We start from the raw sequence: 19304 nt of genomic DNA, 5'->3' as shown, positions 1-19304 counted from the left end.
AAGATGTTAGGAAGATACGTTGAAGAGACTGTGTTGATTATTGATTCTTTAACTGTGGATTGAGCAAGAAAAGATGTAGGATTGATTTTGGAGGAAGACTTTCAAGCATTTGCGTTAAGAATGAAGAATTGGAGGTTAATTTCGTTTGTTTCGTGTGAGAGAAAGAAGAAGACTCTGCAGGATTAGTAGTTAGGTTTGTCAAGAAGGAGATAGACCATGGAATCGAAGCATCAGTATATCAGTAAATGAAGCATAATGTATCCACATTAAAAGAGGGAGAAATTCGTAAAGTCTAGTCAAAAATTCAGGAAAAAATTGATGATTTGGGTAGTATCCCCACGTCCTACAGGGAAAAACTGTGAGAACTTATACTTATGCACGTCGGAGTATTTTCAAGTAAACCTAGGCTGATTAGGGGATGACAGTGTCAAACTAAGGTGTGACCACACAAACCATTCAGAATGAAATTGTATTCGGTACCGTTAGCTTGAAGAGGAGCTGTAAAGAAAGAGATCAAATGTATGGTAGAAAATTAACTGAGAGATCAGATAGTGAATACTCCAGTCTGCTACATTCAGCAATTAAAAAGTATGACTCAATCAGGCTTGTTTTGGACACTTTGAAAGGTGGCTACACTGAGTCACAACGCCAGAGACTGCGCCAAAGATTATTATTCCGCCACCTACACTGGTGCAGTAGTACTAGTTGAGAGGATGTCGACGGCAGTTGTTGCTATGTTGGCGAGAGAGTAGATGCTGTTCGGCTGGTGTAAGTATAGATGGAAGAAGTTGCAATTGTCACAGTGTATTTGAGAAAGGAGATGGGCTTTTGATTTATCATGCTGGTGTAATGGAAAATTTTCGTCAATATATAATGAGGTAAAAAGGTATTACAGTTTTCTTTAATGACAATGCCTCTTACTCACAGGTACAGTCAACAAAGCATCTGGCTCGTGTTGATTTATTAGACTTGTAATTCTGGTTTCTATGTGCAATTATAGTAGTTCTGGTTTTTCAATTAGTTCATTGTAAATGGTGTTTAAAATATTTTGTCGTATTGAGAAAGAGCCGAGCCAGATACATGTACGTTGAGTCACACTACCACACACAGAACAATGACAATTGTGCTTTGTTGCTTCGTAGCTTTTATAGTTGCAGGGGACTTAATTAATCAATTGTGTTAATGTAAATTCCTTGTCATTCTTTATTTTTATTTTATGCAGTCAGATTGCGTGCTAATACTAGTCAGGGCCAACCGCTTACGAGAGCCAGAAAATACAGAAGAAATTCTGCAAAAGTTCGTTGGAAACTGTTACAACAATATATAAATATTACAATTAGTTATAGGCAGCTTAAGCTGGAGAAGGGAAGCCACAAGTTCAGCACATTGTTACATAACAGATGTTATTACCACGTTAAATGGATGCCGTTCAGTTTAAATATTTCCTCAGCAGCATTTGTTCAAGCTTTGAATGATATTACTGGGGACGGACTTTTGCAGAATGTAACAATGTGCGTCGATGACGTCGTGTGCAGAGAGCAAAGACACGCTAGATAAGGTTTTAATACATTTAAATCGGCTGGAGACACACTCAGTGTGAAAAAATCGTAATTCGTGAGGAAGAAGATAACTAGTACCACCTCGCCAACAGGAATTGAGCCAGATATTAAGAAATTAGATACAGTCAAAATTTTTACAACTCGGGTTTCGTGAATACTACCAGCGTTCTATTAAAGGAAATTGCCTGTCGTCACTTGGTTTGCTGTAATTAAGTAAATTAAGAAGAACTCAATTTTAGGATGTGGGACCGATCAACAGGAACCATTTGATGCGATCAAGAAGAAACTCTTAGAAGCTCCAATACTGCACACATAAGTTCTTAATAAACCATTTCATCTTGGAACTGAAGCCAGTGAATCCGAGTTTGCAGCTCATTTATATCTAACAGATAGATGCAGAAGCTGAAGAAAGACAGCAAATGACCTTCTCGAAGATGGGAAATATGGCACTAGCGATAAAATTGAAACATGACCATTTAGTGAAATCTTTTGTGTGTAAAGTTGAAAATTATGTACTTATGCGATCACATTTCAAATCTTCAGCAGCAAAGCGTGAAATCAAGAAATTTCTGCATTATTGCTTGGCACCATTTAGAATTCGAAAAATAGTGCAACCATATTCTGTCGGGTTGGAGAAACTTAAAGAGGAAAAATATTTTAGACTTCATAATGTACAGAACGTCAAATTCTACCATCGACATGTGGGAGAGAATGTAAATGAATAGTGTCGCAGAAACAATATGTTAATACTGTGCCTGTATCAAGATGTGACAGGCTGGTTCAGTGTGTTTCCCAGTGATGTAGTACAAGAAATTGGTTGAACATGCCCTCTGTCCTTAATTTAAAGAATTATCAGCAATTGTGAATTAGTGTATAAACAAATGTTGTGTGTACAAAGAAAGTTTCTTTACAATGGCAATATGCAGGGTGATCGTGTATTTCAAGCCACACCTTGATAGTGAGTTAAAAATAAGTTCTGTAGGACTTTTGTTTACGTGTTTTATGATCCAGTTTTGTTTTGGCGTGATACTGTCGGCTGTTCTCTCTCTGTGTCTGCAAGGTGCTGGTGAGCGACTGTACATCGCCGTGATGTCTTGAGTGGGAGCAGTACTACACCAGTCCAAACAAGACCACCAGTTGGTATACATTCCACTGAGCAGCTCTCCAATCTGTGTTGCGCGAAGCAGGCGGCGCACTTGCCTAACCTGTGTGGATTGGCTGCACGCTCGTCTCCTCACGGTAGGCAGCATGGGAGCTGTCTGTTTATCAATAAGGCCAAATGGAGTTTAGCGATGATACGAGTCTTCAGTTTTGTGTGACTTATTTACAGTGTCGATTAGATTCTTTACAAAGCAGACTTCGCACGAATGCAGCGAATGATTAAGATGAAATAGTGCAATGTAAAATATGGTACAGCTGCTTTGTGAAGAATCTAATCGATGTTTCAAATTCATGGATGTTTCAAATTCTAAGGTATTTGTGAAATTAAATCTGCAAATTGTATGCCTCAAACATAACTCTCCCCCTTCTATATTTTCTTCCATCACTATTAATATTTAGCAGATGTCTATACTTGGAATGTTTATATGTTTTTTGTATACATTTGTCTGATGTGTGAATACTTTTGTTCTGTTGTTGTTGTGGTCTTCAGTCCTGAGACTGGTTTGATGCAGCTCTCCATGCTACTCTATCCTGTGCAAGCTTCTTAATCTCCCAGTACCTACTGCAACCTACATCTTTCTGAACATTGTTACATTGCAAGAAGTTGAATTTGTCTATCGTAATAACACAAATGAGAAAAATTTATTCTCCTAGATATTCATTTTGCTAATCACAATGAAGCTCTCATAATGAGTGAGGATAATACAGATTAAGATTGTAGGATGTACTGATTTAATTCTTTCTGTAAAAATAAACAAAATTAAAAAAATATTTGATTGTGGTTATTGAATAGTTAATGTTCACAATTCATTATTATGCTTCCTTCCTTAAAAGGAAAGTATACCCTTGTCTTTTTGTGCAGAAACAGTTTTTTTGTACAAAAATAGAGATTGTGCACTAAAATGTTTGTGCATGCGCAGCCTTGGCAGAGATGCTGCGCCACACAGAGATGAGTCAGAGGTGATCTTTGCTCTGCAAAGATGCACATCAGATTTATCTATGATCAAGAGGAAAGGAGAAGAGGCAGTCAGCTGAGCTTTCGTAATAGATGTGAACAGTCGAGTTTTGGTTTAGTAGTAGCAATGGAGATTTTAGGAATTATATTATGTTTCAGTAGAAGACTCATTTTTGAGAGAAAAAGAATTGATTTTTACATTCTTTTATCAAAGTTCATAGTCAGACTTTGTGATTACAATAAATTTCAGACAGGGCATGATTTTCTTAAGATACTTGCGATTAGATCCATCTACGTATTCTCACAGCTGAATTTTATCACCAATAGTTAGCCTTAAGCTACCTACAGATTCAGATTTACTTTCACACATGAAAACAAATTGAAACTGGTAACTCTCAATGGGAGTGCAGTTAAGATGGTGTGCATGCTAACATGTCTCAGAGGCTTTTGTTAAGTTGTCTTCTGTATAATTATTGTGCTGTGTTCTGGTTACTTTTAAGGCTACAGTGTGAAATGATCAAAGTCGTATGGTGGCATGTGAAACGTTGCTAACACTACATGTTTGAAATGAGTAATGATATCGATAATAAACCACGCTTTTTGTGACCCACCAACAATCATCGTTTTTAATCTAACCTGTCATTATCTGAGTCCTCAAAGTATCACTAAATGAAATAAACACATCCTTAACTTCTTGGAGCGCAGAGAGGCAGCATCATCATGAGATGGCGGTGGAGTTATAGCTTGACTAGCTACGTAATGTTACCCCAGACATCGCCTCAGTACTAGTTGGCTATTCATCGTTTCCCTTGTTGTTGGATTCATGTGGCTCCTGTACATCCTCTTCTGACAAAGATATCAATACATTAAACATAAATGTGTCACAATGTTACAGATATTCTGTAGAATAACCGCAACAAGAAAGGATGTAGTCTTTCCTCCATATCATAACAGCCAAGTCATACTTGGTGCACCTTTTATAACAAATATAGGAAAAATATGAAATTACACATGATTGTTTTAAAGTAAAGCAAAAACTGATGTTTAGTAACTCAAAGCAGTATTCTCCAACTAATGTGAGAGCATAGCGATCTTTGATGTTCTCCATCCTAGGAAAGGAAAATAAACAGAAAATAAACGTCTGCAATATCAAGAGGGACTCACCATAATAATTTTGTCAGTGATGTTACAACGTGCCTTCACAAGTGTGAGCAGCTTTTGCATCTTTGGTAAGTTTTAACAAAATATTACAATCTGTGTCATCAGGTCCTAGTCCTGTGATTAGTGTTGCTGACTCTTTATCATGGAACCTGGGGTTCCATTCCTGGCCAAGTCAGGGATTTTCTCGGCTCAGTACTGGGTGAATGTTTTGTACTCAACATCATTTCATCATCATTGATGTCCATTCACCAAAGTGGCATCAAATAAGAAGATTTGCCAAGCACCCCAGTAGGGAATTCTTGGCTAAATATGCTACTCACATACATTTCATTCTTCATTACAGTCTGTACTGGGTCAGCTGCAGTATCTATGAAATTTGATTGATACTCTTAAACCTTCACATTAGAGCTTCATGAGGAGATGCAGGGCTAGGTCAATGGAGAAAGTGCCGAACTTGCTATAGCAGATGTCTAGATAGTTTAGAATACAATAAATATCCTCATAAGATTTCTTTCCTTTTATTAATACTGCATGGAGGAATAAATTGATAACAATGACAAAATTGTTTGGTTCATATAAGCAGCTGTTGTGAGCATACATATACAAGACTTATTACCAACATTATCACAGTTTCAGAGAGACAGGTACATTACAAATAGCTATTACGTCATGTTAACAAGGCATGTTTGACAACTGTGAACTGAAAAAAAATCTACAAGTAAAAAAATTGAACATCTTGTGCTGTAACAGTGTAGCTTTTACAAAATTACTTTGCTCTCACAACAAGCTGATAGCAAAGGTACTTTTTGTTAGTTTTTGTACAAGACAGTAGCAGCCATAAAAAACTGCAGGACTACAATACAGAAGAGTGTCCTTCCTTGGCAATATACAGTGCCACAGTCCGCATTACACATAAAATAAACATCCAAATCGGGCTATTCTTCACTCCAGAATAGTCTAAATCCGATACTGACAACACTGAGCATGTTGTTCATTGCACACTGCTCGGTGTCCACACATCTACCTTCACACAAGTGAATGCAAATACAGTGTTCACCCTTTGATCTTATGTCCTGGTGCCCATTTCCGCAGTCTCTGATTCAGGGAAAACTACTCCTCACGGCTGAATGGTCAATCCGTCACAACGTTAACTCAGTCCTTCTTCGTGCGCTTCTTCTTTGTTTGGGCCACCGATCCGTTTTTAGTGATTCTTCTGAAGACAGCTGTCGTGATGAGCGCCACAGCGGACAGAGCAAGAAACAACGCCGCCAGCGCGACCGCAGCGACATCCAGCAGCAGGTACTGGTACCACGACAGGTCGAGGGAGGCGGACCGCATGTGCGCCGCGCCGCCATGCCTCAGCACGTACTCCACCCAGTACACGGCCGTGTCCAGCGGCTTCTGGGGGCGGTCGTGAAACACCACGGATTTCTTCTTGGCCATCTCTTGGTACCTGAGACATAACACCAGTCTTACATTAATTTATCTGTGATTATTTTGGTGGCACTGCATGGCTGTATAGTAGAGTACTTGAGGAAATACAGCAGCCATTCACTTTTTGTATTAGGACATTTCTCAGACATTCATTCATCTTCAGTTGATGTAGTATATTCATGTCTTCATCACTACAACATCCTCGTCGACTGTACTTTGAATGCTTCATCTGTTAAGCGCAAATAGCTAACCTCTGCACAAAATATGTGTCATGAAAGTAACAGAAATAATTAAAATAACTTGCTTAGGCACAAAAAAATAACTTTGCCAAAATCGTGATTTCGTAGATTTATTGCGACTAATATTATCACAAATGAAGCTGCATTACTTTTAATAACATAATTTGGCAGCAGAAAGTTGGCTTAGCAATGAGTAGCAGCCTTGTCATTCTACTTTCTGATCTTTCCATTAATGACTTAGAATGTAACTTACTCAGAGAGAACCCTCAGGTAGTTAATGAAGTAATACACTGTGAAAGATAGGTTGATGAGATACTAATCTTTGTCGATGATACGAGGAAATGGATGCCCTTGCAATATATATATACACTCCTGGAAATTGAAATAAGAACACCGTGAATTCATTGTCCCAGGAAGGGGAAACTTTATTGACACATTCCTGGGGTCAGATACATCACATGATCACACTGACAGAACCACAGGCACATAGACACAGGCAACAGAGCATGCACAATGTCGGCACTAGTACAGTGTATATCCACCTTTCGCAGCAATGCAGGCTGCTATTCTCCCATGGAGACGATCGTAGAGATGCTGGATGTAGTCCTGTGGAACGGCTTGCCATGCCATTTCCACCTGGCGCCTCAGTTGGACCAGCATTCGTGCTGGACGTGCAGACCGCGTGAGACGACGCTTCATCCAGTCCCAAACATGCTCAATGGGGGACAGATCCGGAGATCTTGCTGGCCAGGGTAGTTGACTTACACCTTCTAGAGCACGTTGGGTGGCACGGGATACATGCGGACGTGCATTGTCCTGTTGGAACAGCAAGTTCCCTTGCCGGTCTAGGAATGGTAGAACGATGGGTTCGATGACGGTTTGGATGTACCGTGCACTATTCAGTGTCCCCTCGACGATCACCAGTGGCGTACGGCCAGTGTAGGAGATCGCTCCCCACACCATGATGCCAGGTGTTGGCCCTGTGTGCCTCGGTCGTATGCAGTCCTGATTGTGGAGCTCACCTGCACGGCGCCAAACACGCATACGACCATCATTGGCACCAAGGCAGAAGCGACTCTCATCGCTGAAGACGACACGTCTCCATTCGTGCCTCCATTCACGCCTGTCGCGACACCACTCGAGGCGGGCTGCACGATGTTGGGGCGTGAGCGGAAGACGGCCTAACGGTGTGCGGGACCGTAGCCCAGCTTCATGGAGACGGTTGCGAATGGTCCTCGCCGATACCCCAGGAGCAACAGTGTCCCTAATTTGCCGGGAAGTGGCGGTGCGGTCCCCTACGGCACTGCGTAGGATCCTACGGTCTTGGCGTGCATCCGTGCGTCGCTGCGGTCCGGTCCCAGGTCAACGGGCACGTGCACCTTCCGCCGACCACTGGCGACAACATCGATGTACTGTGGAGACCTCACGCCCCACTTGTTGAGCAATTCGGCGGTACGTCCACCCGGCCTCCCGCATGCCCACTATACGCCCTCGCTCAAAGTCCGTCAACTGCACATACGGTTCACGTCCACGCTGTCGCGGCATGCTACCAGTGTTAAAGACTGCGATGGAGCTCCGTATGCCACGGCAAACTGGCTGACACTGACGGCGGCGGTGCACAAATGCTGCGCAGCTAGCGCCATTCGACGGCCAACACCGCGGTTCCTGGTGTGTCCGCTGTGCCGTGCGTGTGATCATTGCTTGTACAGCCCTCTCGCAGTGTCCGGAGCAAGTATGGTGGGTCTGACACACCGGTGTCAATGTGTTCTTTTTTCCATTTCCAGGAGTGTATATATATATATATATATATATATATATATATATATATATATATATCGTAATATTATCTCCTCCGTTGGACCACAGAAAGTACTAACACATAGATGTCACTATCAAGAAAACCTCAAGTAAACCAGATAAGCACAAAGTGCCATACCACAAAGCAATGCCCAACAGAATGCATAAAATCTCAACAGAACCAAACTAAAGAATTAGCATTAAGGAAGAACGTCATTAAAACATTGCTTATAACAATGGCTATAGGCAAGCATTAACAGACGATTTAAATGTTAAAATCAGTTCCCACATACCCAATGACGAAGACAAAACAACAGCAAATAACTCATCACAGCAAACAGAAAAAGGCGAACAGGGTATGGTTCAAATGGCTCTGAGCACTATGCGACTCAACAGCTGAGGTCATCAGTCCCCTACAACTTAGAACTACTTAAACCTAACTAACCTAAGGAAATCACACACATCCATGCCCCAGGCAGGATTCGAACCTGCGACCGTAGCGGTTCCGCGGTTCCAGACTGAAGCCCGTAGAACCGCTCGACCACAGCGGCCGGCGGAACAGGGTATACGTAGAAAAACTTTCAATAGGGATTGTTTCAAAACTACTTTTACAAAATTTGGGAACAGGTTCTTTACCTTAAAACAAGACAAAAAGTTCATATCGATATATGTCAAAAAATCATTCGTTTTCGAGTTATTAACGAAAATTTACAATGCAGGAAGTAAATAAATGTCGTGTGACTAGGGCCTCCCGTCAGGTGGACCGTTCGCAGGGTGCAAGTCTTTCGATTTGACGCCACTTCGGCGAATTGCGCGTCGAAATGCAGGAGATTAGCGTTCAACATAAAACTCGTAACAAGTGCTCGAAATGTCCTCCTATTGCTTCTAAATGCGCATGAACTCGTCAAATCATGAACTGTCACATTCTTTCAAATCCACCCTCGCAGTTTCGAGGGGTTTCACAGGCTTCCATGACACATCAATGAAGAGACTTTGCATCCAGGTGGTCTGTTGCATAGACCAATCGTTTAAGCTGCCCCACACATAATAATCCAAAGCAATGAGGTGGAGGGGACATGCAGGTCACAGACCTAGTGCCCGTCTACCTATCAGTGTGTTGTGGTGGATACTAGCCAGCGCATCTCGAACACTGAGACTGAAATGTGATGGAACTCCGTCATGCATGATTAGTTACGAAGGAAAACGTTTCTAAGACATTCCCATAAATTATACATACAACTAAACATCAAATACAAAAATGAAAAAAAGCATGATTATAATAAATAAAATACCATTCCCTTCCCAAAGTGATAACTTAGTAAGTAGTACAATGCAAGTCATTCTTTTGTTGCTTTTATCATTGTAGAATATGCTTACAATCTGGCAGTAAGTTAACTGTAAGCAAAGTGTTTAATATAACAGCTTACGTATAAAGCAAGAATATCATTTTTGTAATGTTTAACCTGATTTAGTAATCATTCTGTTAAGTCTAGCCAGTCATACTTGCTAGTACAGTCATTTTATATCATTGCCCCCAGAAAGCCACCCATAAAATAACCCAGCACAACTGATTATAGTACGTTAATAGTACGGGGAGGGGGGGTGTCCAGAAAGTAAGTTCTGTTTTATTGTATGTTTCTAAATTTTTTATATAACTGCCATTCTTGGCATTAGAGCAGGTTTACGGGAACCACACCGTGGTTCAGGTCGAAAAAAATCGATTTCCGGTTTTCATCGTATTTTGATAGATTAAGATTTTATTAAAGTACTCCCCGATCGGTCGCAAAATGGAAACCACAGTGAAAATCCGATGAAGCTTTGCACAGATGTGTTGGGCCCTGTCTCTAGCATGCTCTTCGATCGCGTCACGTCGCTCCTTAGAGTTCTGACTGTACAATGAGGACGTAAAGATGCCTAAGAAATAGCATCTGTCACCAGTTGTGGGTGCCTGTCGAAAATGGTTCCCCTAATTCTATGCAATCCCACATCACGTAACTGTCATGCATTTTCCCCCTCATAACAATTCTCGGACAGAGTGAGGTGGAGCGGTGGATAGCACACTGGACTCGCATTCGGAAGGACGACGATTCAAACCCGCGTCCAGCTATCCTGATTTAGGTTTTCCGTGATTTCGCAAAATCGTCAAATGCTAGGATTGGTCTTTTGAAAGGGCCCAGTCGATTACCTTCCATTTCCTTCCCTATGCCGATGGTACCGATGACCTCACTGTTCGTTCCCCTCCCCCAAACCAACCAACAATTCTCGGCCCTATGGTCGCAGGTTCGAATCCTGCCTCGAGCATGAATGTGTGTGGTGTCCTTGGGTTAGTTAGGTTTAAGTAGTTCTAAGTTCTATGGGACTGATGACCTCAGATGTTAAGTCCCATAGTGCTCAGAGCCATTTGAAGCAATTCTCGGCCCCACACTGCAAGTGCGATGAAGACGCTCCTGCAGAGTTTTCGATGGGAAGTGATTGATCACCCACCATACAGCTGGGACTTGGCTCCTGATTTTCATATCTGCTCATATGAATTGCTGACTATGGAGACAACATTTTGAGACAGACAACAAACTACAGACCAGCGTAGAGAAGTGGCGGAAAGCAGAGGCGGCCGCCTTCTATGACGAGGGTATTGAAACGTTGGTACAACGCTACGACAAATATCTAATTCGGGGCGGTGACTTTATACAAGTATCTGGAAGATGTAGTTAATTGACTTTGACTATGGTTTCCATTTCGCGACCTACCGGCACTTACTTTCTAGATAACCCTCGTATATTAAGCAAGAAATGAAGGAAGGAAGATTGCAGTTTGATTTGTCATCCCATTGACAGCTCTGCCATTAAAGTCGGATAATAATCTCAGATTACTGAAGGATGGGGGAAGGAAAACGCTGTGCCTTTTTCAGAGGAAGCATCCTAGCATGGAAAACCTGAATCTGGATGGCTGGATGTGAACCGTGGACCTCCCGAACGCGAGTCCAGCGTGCTGGCCACTGCGACGCCTCATACGGTATTACGCAAGGAATACGATACCATCTTTTTTTTTTCTTTTTGTTTATCTTACAGAGGCAGGCGTCAAGTTTTAAGTACGACAATATTAAATATATAAACACAAATTGTTTGGGAAGTAATTTCAAAATATAAAAGAAAATTATATCTTGACTACAGACATAATTTACATTACGATCAAACGCGTAAGACAGCCACATGGTGAACGCTGCACTGCGTGAATGCAGCTAAAAGTATATGTGCAGCATATATAAGTCCGACCAAGGATCTCCAGGTTACAAAATGAAAGTAAGTGCACCTAATTATTAAGTAACATAAATATACAACTCGGGAGACGTGGAAGATAAACAGGTCGTTCTTTTGCACAAGCCAGCAGCAGCGTTTAAAATGCAATCGATGAAACTTTGTACGCATGAAGATGTAAATATACGTAGTGTTACGACAAGTGTGGATGGGTGAAAGACCAAAACGCGAACTGGTACAAACAAAGCTAAATAAAAATCGGCTGGCTGCTGTATTTATTCAGGTAAATCTTAATTTAATTACGTTACGCTAGTCGAATTCCGTGGATCATGGAGAAGGGGATCTCTTGGGTGAAAACAGAAGTCAAGTGCAAAACGAAATTACTTAAAATTTTGAATAATTTTGTTTTACAGTGCTAATATTAATTATATTATTACCTGCAAAACTAATTTTATGAATTTTGGTGATGGTATGTGTATATGAAGTAGAAAGAATTGTCCAACTAAAGTTCTTTGATACAGTTTTATACGCGACCATTTCGTGGCACAGGGATCTAGGAAGAGGCCATCCTTAAGTATCACTACAGTTGTAAAACTACCACTGGCTGCTGCAGACTACCACAAGCAAGTGTAAACTACGTTAGTTTTCCTAGCAGTTTAAGGTCGTACCCGCGTTATTTGCATGTCGGGCGTGTTGCATACTATCTGGGATTACCACAATACGGTCGCTTTCTTTATGTGTGCGATCAGTCTCTTACTAGATTCTCCTAAAAACAGGAAGTGACGAAACATCTAGAAACTTAATGAAGATGTACAAAAGGCTAGATAACCTGCACAACGTTATCTTTCTATATAGTTATCCTCCTGTCTATTACTTAAGAATAAACATTATTTATAGCATAACTAAAACTGTCAATGTTTAATTCAGGTATTATTAGAAAATTGTTGATTTTTAACATGAGACAGAGTGATGTCATTGTAAAAATAAAGAAAATTCAATTTAGTCCATAAAAATATAAAATAAGGAAACTAAAAACATTACTTCACTACATCGTCGAACGTTTATAAAGCATGTTTCTGTTATTCATAAAGAACTTCAGCAGTTATCAGTAATAACAGGAAACTCTTGCCTTTGATCATGAAGAAGAACGTTCCATAGAGTACAAAATAACAACAACAATTACGTGTATTTTTTGTGCATGTAAACTGTACTTGCATCGAAAATATTTGCTCTGGTGACAAAAGCACAGAAGTAATGAGATCAAACAATTTTTATCACTTATAAAATGTAATTTATATCCTGTAAGAGTATAAAATATTCAATGGATTAACACTGAATGATGTGCAGTTGTAATTATTTGCAAAACAACAAGTAAACAAACAAAAAAACCAAGGAGAAATTGTCGATTCCCGTTTTCTCTCTCTCCCCTACCGATTCTACCAATGCTATCGGTGATTCCTACCATTTACTACGTCATTAATGCAGTGTACCGAAACAGTCGAATCATAGTTTTGGAAAAGCGCAACTCTAAGTAGCACACATTGGTACCGTATGTGATTAGTGAGGAGTGGCTCTGGAAAGTTGCAACAACAATTTGATGGCCTTATGCATACCTTACAATCGTACATTTAGGGTTATTTATCTTACTGTGACCATGTGTTAAGCTTCCAGTACTAATCGGGCACTTGGGTCGTCATAATGAACCGTCTGTTGCCAGAATGCATTTCCGTCATAACTGTAGGTTCAATCCCAACCTTGTTTATTTTGACTGAAAGGATTATCAGATAGAATCTGGTGGCGTTCCGCTAGTGTTGCCGAATGCCAATACGTTTGGCTTTTCAGGCTGTATTAATGTAGAACCGTTGATGCACAAAAGAGAGAAAGGCACTGTGATCAGTTATGTATGATACGGTGTGCCTGGATTCCATGACAACCCACGTACAGACAACGACCAGATCATTACTACAGCGTTTGCACTAGAAGATGTGGCACGTTGGTTACGGATCTAGAATACGGCGTCCATTCGTCTCGTTTTTCCCGGGACAATCCCGTTTCTTCCATATTTGCGTTCTGTCCTGAAAGTCTTTTTTTGGGACGCTCAAATGCCCCCTTTTTGTGATGCGCTTGACTAAAGTTTTTTACGCTACTGGATGTTTGATTTGTAACTTGCTACGCTAGGGCAACCTACTCTACAATCCTTGTTTATTCACTGTTGATGTTTTGGACTGATCTTAGTACCGACTCATGTTAAGTTGTTATTACAGTTGGTTTAGTTAGAAAGAATTTCTCTTTCCTGTGTGCTAAGCAGTCTGAGGACTTTATAGCTGATACGTGACAATTTTAAATCTGTGCAACCACTGCTTCATCACGCCCAAAACGAAAGTGTAATTTTAACAGCAATATAAAAAGTGAATTTCCTTTTGTCACTGGCAGTGGAGAAACTGTAGAATGTACGTTGTTCATACCAAGCTATGCTATTGTACATAGTGGAAGGTCTGACATTGTGAATCACGTGAAGACGAAGAAACAACGCATGCGAATTCAAACGAAAAGTCCAAATAAAAGTATCAGTGGTTACAGCGTAAGCTCAAAAACAATAACTGAAACGGATAGGTAGTTGGCAGCACAAGATGCAACTTTCGCATACCACAGTGCAGTAGCATAACCGTAACTGACAGTCAATGGATTGTACTTCAGTATTTGTTAAAAAAATTTCAATCCTAAATCACATGTGGACACAAAATATAAGGCAATCATTTCAAGTGTTATTGCAAAGTATGCACTTCAGCAGGTTTTAATGAACTGAAAACAGCTCGATTCAATTCTGTAATGGTAGATACATCGAATCATCGTGATCTGAAGCTGGCTCCTCTCTTCGTCATGTATTGTCACCATGAAAATGGCATAACGGAGAAGGTGCTTGGATTGGTTACTGTATCTAGAGAAACTTCAGATTAATTTAGAAATATGTCCTGCCAATTTTACAGAAATATGAACTTGAAGGAAAGGTCACTGCAGTTTCTGCAGGCGACATTAACAGCCATTTTTGTGGTAAGCAGTGGAAAGGAAAAAAAAGTTCGTTCTATACATTCCAAGAGAAGACAGTGAATAATCTTATAGGTTTTGGCTGCCCAGCATGCGTGGTGGACAGCTCTTTGCAAACTGGCTCAGATTGCGTAACCACCAACTGCCAATACCACCAATTGCCAATTAGTTGTAAACAAAATCTACCAGAATTTCCACATATATACGGTTAGGATTAAATCTCTTAAGTCATCAACTAAGTTTATTGAAAATAAATGCAAAACCATCCTCGGATACAGCAAGACAAAATGGCTGTTCCTGCTACCAGCATTGAAAACCATTCAAGAGGTATTTCCTGCTTTGAATTTCTGTTTCATTTCCGCTGATACGTGTCCTGTTATCCTTGAGCAATTCTTTCAAAACCTTCTGTCTAGGTACTGTTCTTCAGTGTTTTCTTGTTAGCTTCCTAGAATCTTTCTCCAAAACAATAAAATGTGTTGAGGAAAAAGAATCATAGTGTTGCAAGTCTATCAAGAAATAAACAAATTACTGGGCAAATTGCAATGTAAAAAAATTTGAAAAATAAAACAGAGAGCAGTGTTGACTGCAGTAGGAACTGTGTAGCTATAGCAGTAAGTTGTTGCTAGTCTGCAGTCTGCTCTGGTCTGGTCTGGTGTATCGTGTTGAATAAGCCGGTCGCGGTGCAGCGATGTCGGAGCCTGAGTATTATTGTATAAGGTAAAAAGCAGCCTCGCGCATATGTAGTAATGTCATCTCAAGTACCATGTAAATGTTTTAAAAATCTCCTAATAATAATCTTTCTCATAAAAAGTAACTTTTAACAACCATTCATTTCAATTTAAAGAATTTACTAATTTCTCCCATCCATAATCATCCCGATTGTTGCAAAAGAAAAATCAGTTGCTTCCTTTCATAAATGACAAACCTAACGGCCAGCATTGCACAGGGCTGTGCCAGAAAACATTATTTTAAGAGCAGATATGTATGCGTTATCCGGCGACTTCATTGAGGTAAGAATTTTTCTCTTTTTTATTCAGAATGATCTTTCAGGGCCATGACGCAGCACTGCTGACGTCCAAAATTTACCAGGTTAAATTCACAGTCAATTATTGAAAAGTTATAAGTGAGCGACAATTTAATTGAGAGGTTAGTTACATTGTATTATTACCAGGTTACTGAATTTATTTTTTGTTGGGACGTTACACTGAATGTGAACGACATAACTATAATTTTTTACTGTTGAGAGGTTTAGGAATTTTTCTGTTTTTGAGCTTAGATTAAATGTGAATGAATTTTGTGGGGAGGTTAAATGTCAATGAATTCTGTTTTGAGGATACACTGTGAATAGAATTTTGTGGCGTGTATGAGGTCCGAGCAGATGTAATTTCGATGTATTGCTCATGTTCTGCCTGCGATATGCAAGGTATAAGAGAATCTCTGACTGTCAAGTGTAACCTCGCCACAAAACTCTATTCACCTCCGCCGGGACCAGCCGCACAATCCATGACTGTAGCGCCTTAGACGGCTCGGCTAAACCCGTGCGGCTCTCTATAGGTGCTTAAAGTCGTAAACACATTAGTGTCGCCTCCGAGGCAGGTTTGGTCAGTGTGAATGGCTGCCATTACCGTAGATTTGAGCCTCTCACGGAGGATGCGTGTCAACAGCTTGTAGTCGGGGTCAGCATTGTCAACGGGCGAAAATCAAGTGGGTGACAGCCTCCTCCGGGTTTGGCCACCGGAATCAAGAGACCCTCAGTGAATTACAGATGGTACCTGAAAACCGGAGTTCAGGAGTTCCCTGTACATCCTGACCCACATTGGACCCATGAGATCAAATAACCATCTACATCTACATCCATACTCCGCAAGCCACCTGACGGTGTGTGGCGGAGGGTACCTTGAGTATCTCTATTGGTTCTCCCTTCTATTCCAGTCTCATATTGTTCGTGGAAAGAAGGATTGTTGGTATGCCTCTGTGTGGGCTCTAGTCTCTCTGATTTTATCCTCATGGTCTCTTCGCGAGATATACGTAGGAGGTAGCAATATACTGCTTGACTCCTCGGTGAAGGTATGTTCTCGAAACTTCAACAAAAGCCCGTACCGAGCTACTGAGCGTCTCTCCTGCAGAGTCTTCCACTGGAGTTTATCTGTCATCTCCGTAACGCTTTCGCGATTACTAAATGATCCTGTAACGAAGCGCGCTGCTCTCCGTTGGATCTTCTCTATCTCTTCTATCAACCCTATCTGGTACGGGTCCCACACTGGTGATCAGTGGCCAAACAAGTGTACTGTAACCTGCTTCCTTTGTTTTCGTATTGCATTTCCTTAGGATTCTTCCAATGAATCTCAGTCTGGCATCAACTTTATATGATCATTCCATTTTAAATCACTCCTAATGCGTACTCCCAGATAATTTATGGAATTAAGTGCTTTCAATTGCTGACCTGATATATTGTAGCTAAATGATAAGGTATCTTTCTTTCTATGCATTCGCAGCACATTACACTTGTCTACATTGAGATTCAATTGCCATTCCCTGCACCATGCGTCAATTCGCTTCAGACCCTCCTGCATTTCAGTACAATTTTCCATTGTTACAACCTCTCCATATACCACAGCATCAGCCGTAAATAGCCTCGGTGAACTTCCGATGTCATCCACAAGGTCATTTATGTATATTGTGAATAGCAACGGTCCTACAACACTCCCCTGCGGCACACCTGAAATCAGTCTTACTTCGGAAGACTTCTCTCCATTGAGAATGACATGCTGCGTTCTGTTATCTAGGAACTCTTCAATCCAATCACACAATTGGTCTGATAGTCCATATGATCTTTTGTGAAATTCAAAAGGGAGTCCGTCAAGGCCTGGCGTTTTGTTGGAAGCACAGTGCAACATAGCCTCTTCCAAAGTCACCTTCAACAAGAGCGTGGCATCATCTTGCGGCTTCCGAGAGAAAGGTAGGTCGGATAGGACTTCCCTGACTCCTACATCCATTTTGTACTCTCGCTCGTAGAGAAGTGTTTATGACTGTTGTAGACGCTCGGACGATGCCCATTTGCGTGGCAACTCGTCCATCCTCTGTCTCGGCCTCCGTAATGAGCTGCCTCTTGCGTCTTCTTCTATCTTGAATGATATGGTGGAGGGAAGGTCGTTCTCCACTAACACCATCAGTTGTCCTCGCTCGCACCCGCACACCCGCGAGACGTGCGGCGGTGGTACGTAGCAACTGTGCCTTGACGTGGTGTTCTGCCGATTCTCGTTCCGGCGACGGCGATTCCACAGCCAGCTCGCGGAGCGCAGCGTAGTAGAAATCAGTGGTCGCGGTACTACAGCGCGCTCTATCTCGTCCATAGCCGGCTAATGTTCTGCACAAGGCGGATTTGACACACCGTAACCACCACTGAAGTACAGAACCGTAGGCGGGTAACCGCCAGTGGCATTTGCTTCATGTGGACTCCGCGTCTGCAATTTACCTCATCAAGAAGGGCCACATTGAGGAACCACGGATCTCTACTGCGTCGGACGCGTTGGCGGGGTAGGGTGAGAGTACACACACACGCTAGGTGGTCTGTGAACGCTGCCGGACACATCTCAGCGACGACAACTGCCGACCGTAGGACGCGTATGACATAGACTCGATTCAAACGGCTCGCGGGATGACCAGTAGCTCGCCGGAGTGGCCGAGCGGCTCTAGGCGCTACAGTCTGGAATCTCGCGACCGCTACAGTCGCAGGTTCGAATCTTGCGTCGGGCATGGACGTGTGTGATGTCCTTAGGTTGGTTAGGTTTAAGTAGTTCTAAGTTCTAGGGGACTGATGACCTCAGAAGTTAAGTCCCATAGTGCTCAGAGCCATTTGAACCAATGACCAGTAAAGTAGGTTTTGTATCCCGCCTCGGAGGTGGCGCGTGGGTAAGGAACAGGAACAGGAAAAGGTACTAATCTCTCGGTACTGCAGATACAGTTAAAGCACCTTTACCAACTGATAACATAAGCGAACATATTACATAACTTGCAAGGTGGTGCAAAGTTGAAGCAAAGTGTCCTGGTGTCTGCACCTGATTTATTTATTTATTTATCGTATCCAAGACATCACCATTTTACAAAAAAAATTATATTACAATGCAAGAGAAGCAGTTATAACACAATAATACATGGTTATAAGGTAAATTAACTACAATAATATAGAAAAGTATGTAACATATAATGATAAGCGCTAAGGATGCGAAACAGAGCGATTTTCATATCCCACGTGAAGACCAATACACTGCAGCTTGAATAGCCTTGTCATTTGCTTCAAATAGGTCTTGAGTCGAACACGGGTTGTTTAGTTTCCTGCAGACGAGTAGGTGTTGTGGGTCTTGCTGTTCTCCACACTCGCAGGGCTCGTCTGCACTGATGTAGCCCCATTTTTCCAAGTTTGCTCTGCATTTTGATACGCCTGTTCGTAGTCTATTCAGGGCTTTCCAGGTCGTGTATGGGAGTTCAGAGCCAGCTGTGGGTTCTTCCCTGGGGCTATTCCCTGGTCTTCCTGGGTCCAAATTGTACCACAGTTCTTCTCGTCGTGCTCTAGGCGATAACAGAGTTGCTTCAGTTGTTCGTAGGAAACTCTTCCTTGATTTAAGTCGGCGAGGTTGAAGATTGTATCCGAACATTGGATGCCTGGCATCTGTCTCCTGTTTATGTTTCTCGATTTCTG

At 41.6% G+C, this 19304-nt stretch overlaps 1 protein-coding gene across 1 annotated transcript in view; it reads right to left on the bottom strand.

Annotated features, from left to right (window-relative positions):
- Window positions 1–5338: 5338 nt before the first annotated feature.
- The window catches only part of LOC124545277 (UDP-glycosyltransferase UGT5-like), a 144751-nt gene continuing 130785 nt past the window's right edge, over window positions 5339–19304 (bottom strand). The window contains exon 6 of the mRNA XM_047124161.1: window positions 5339–6289. Coding sequence (XP_046980117.1) covers window positions 5989–6289 — 301 coding nt within the window. The 3' untranslated portion in view covers window positions 5339–5988. The remainder of the gene's footprint in view (window positions 6290–19304) is intronic.

Source organism: Schistocerca americana, chromosome 8, assembly GCF_021461395.2.
Source record: "Schistocerca americana isolate TAMUIC-IGC-003095 chromosome 8, iqSchAmer2.1, whole genome shotgun sequence".
Lineage (NCBI taxonomy): Eukaryota > Metazoa > Arthropoda > Insecta > Orthoptera > Acrididae > Schistocerca > Schistocerca americana.
This window is presented reverse-complemented; position numbering and strand designations above follow the sequence as displayed.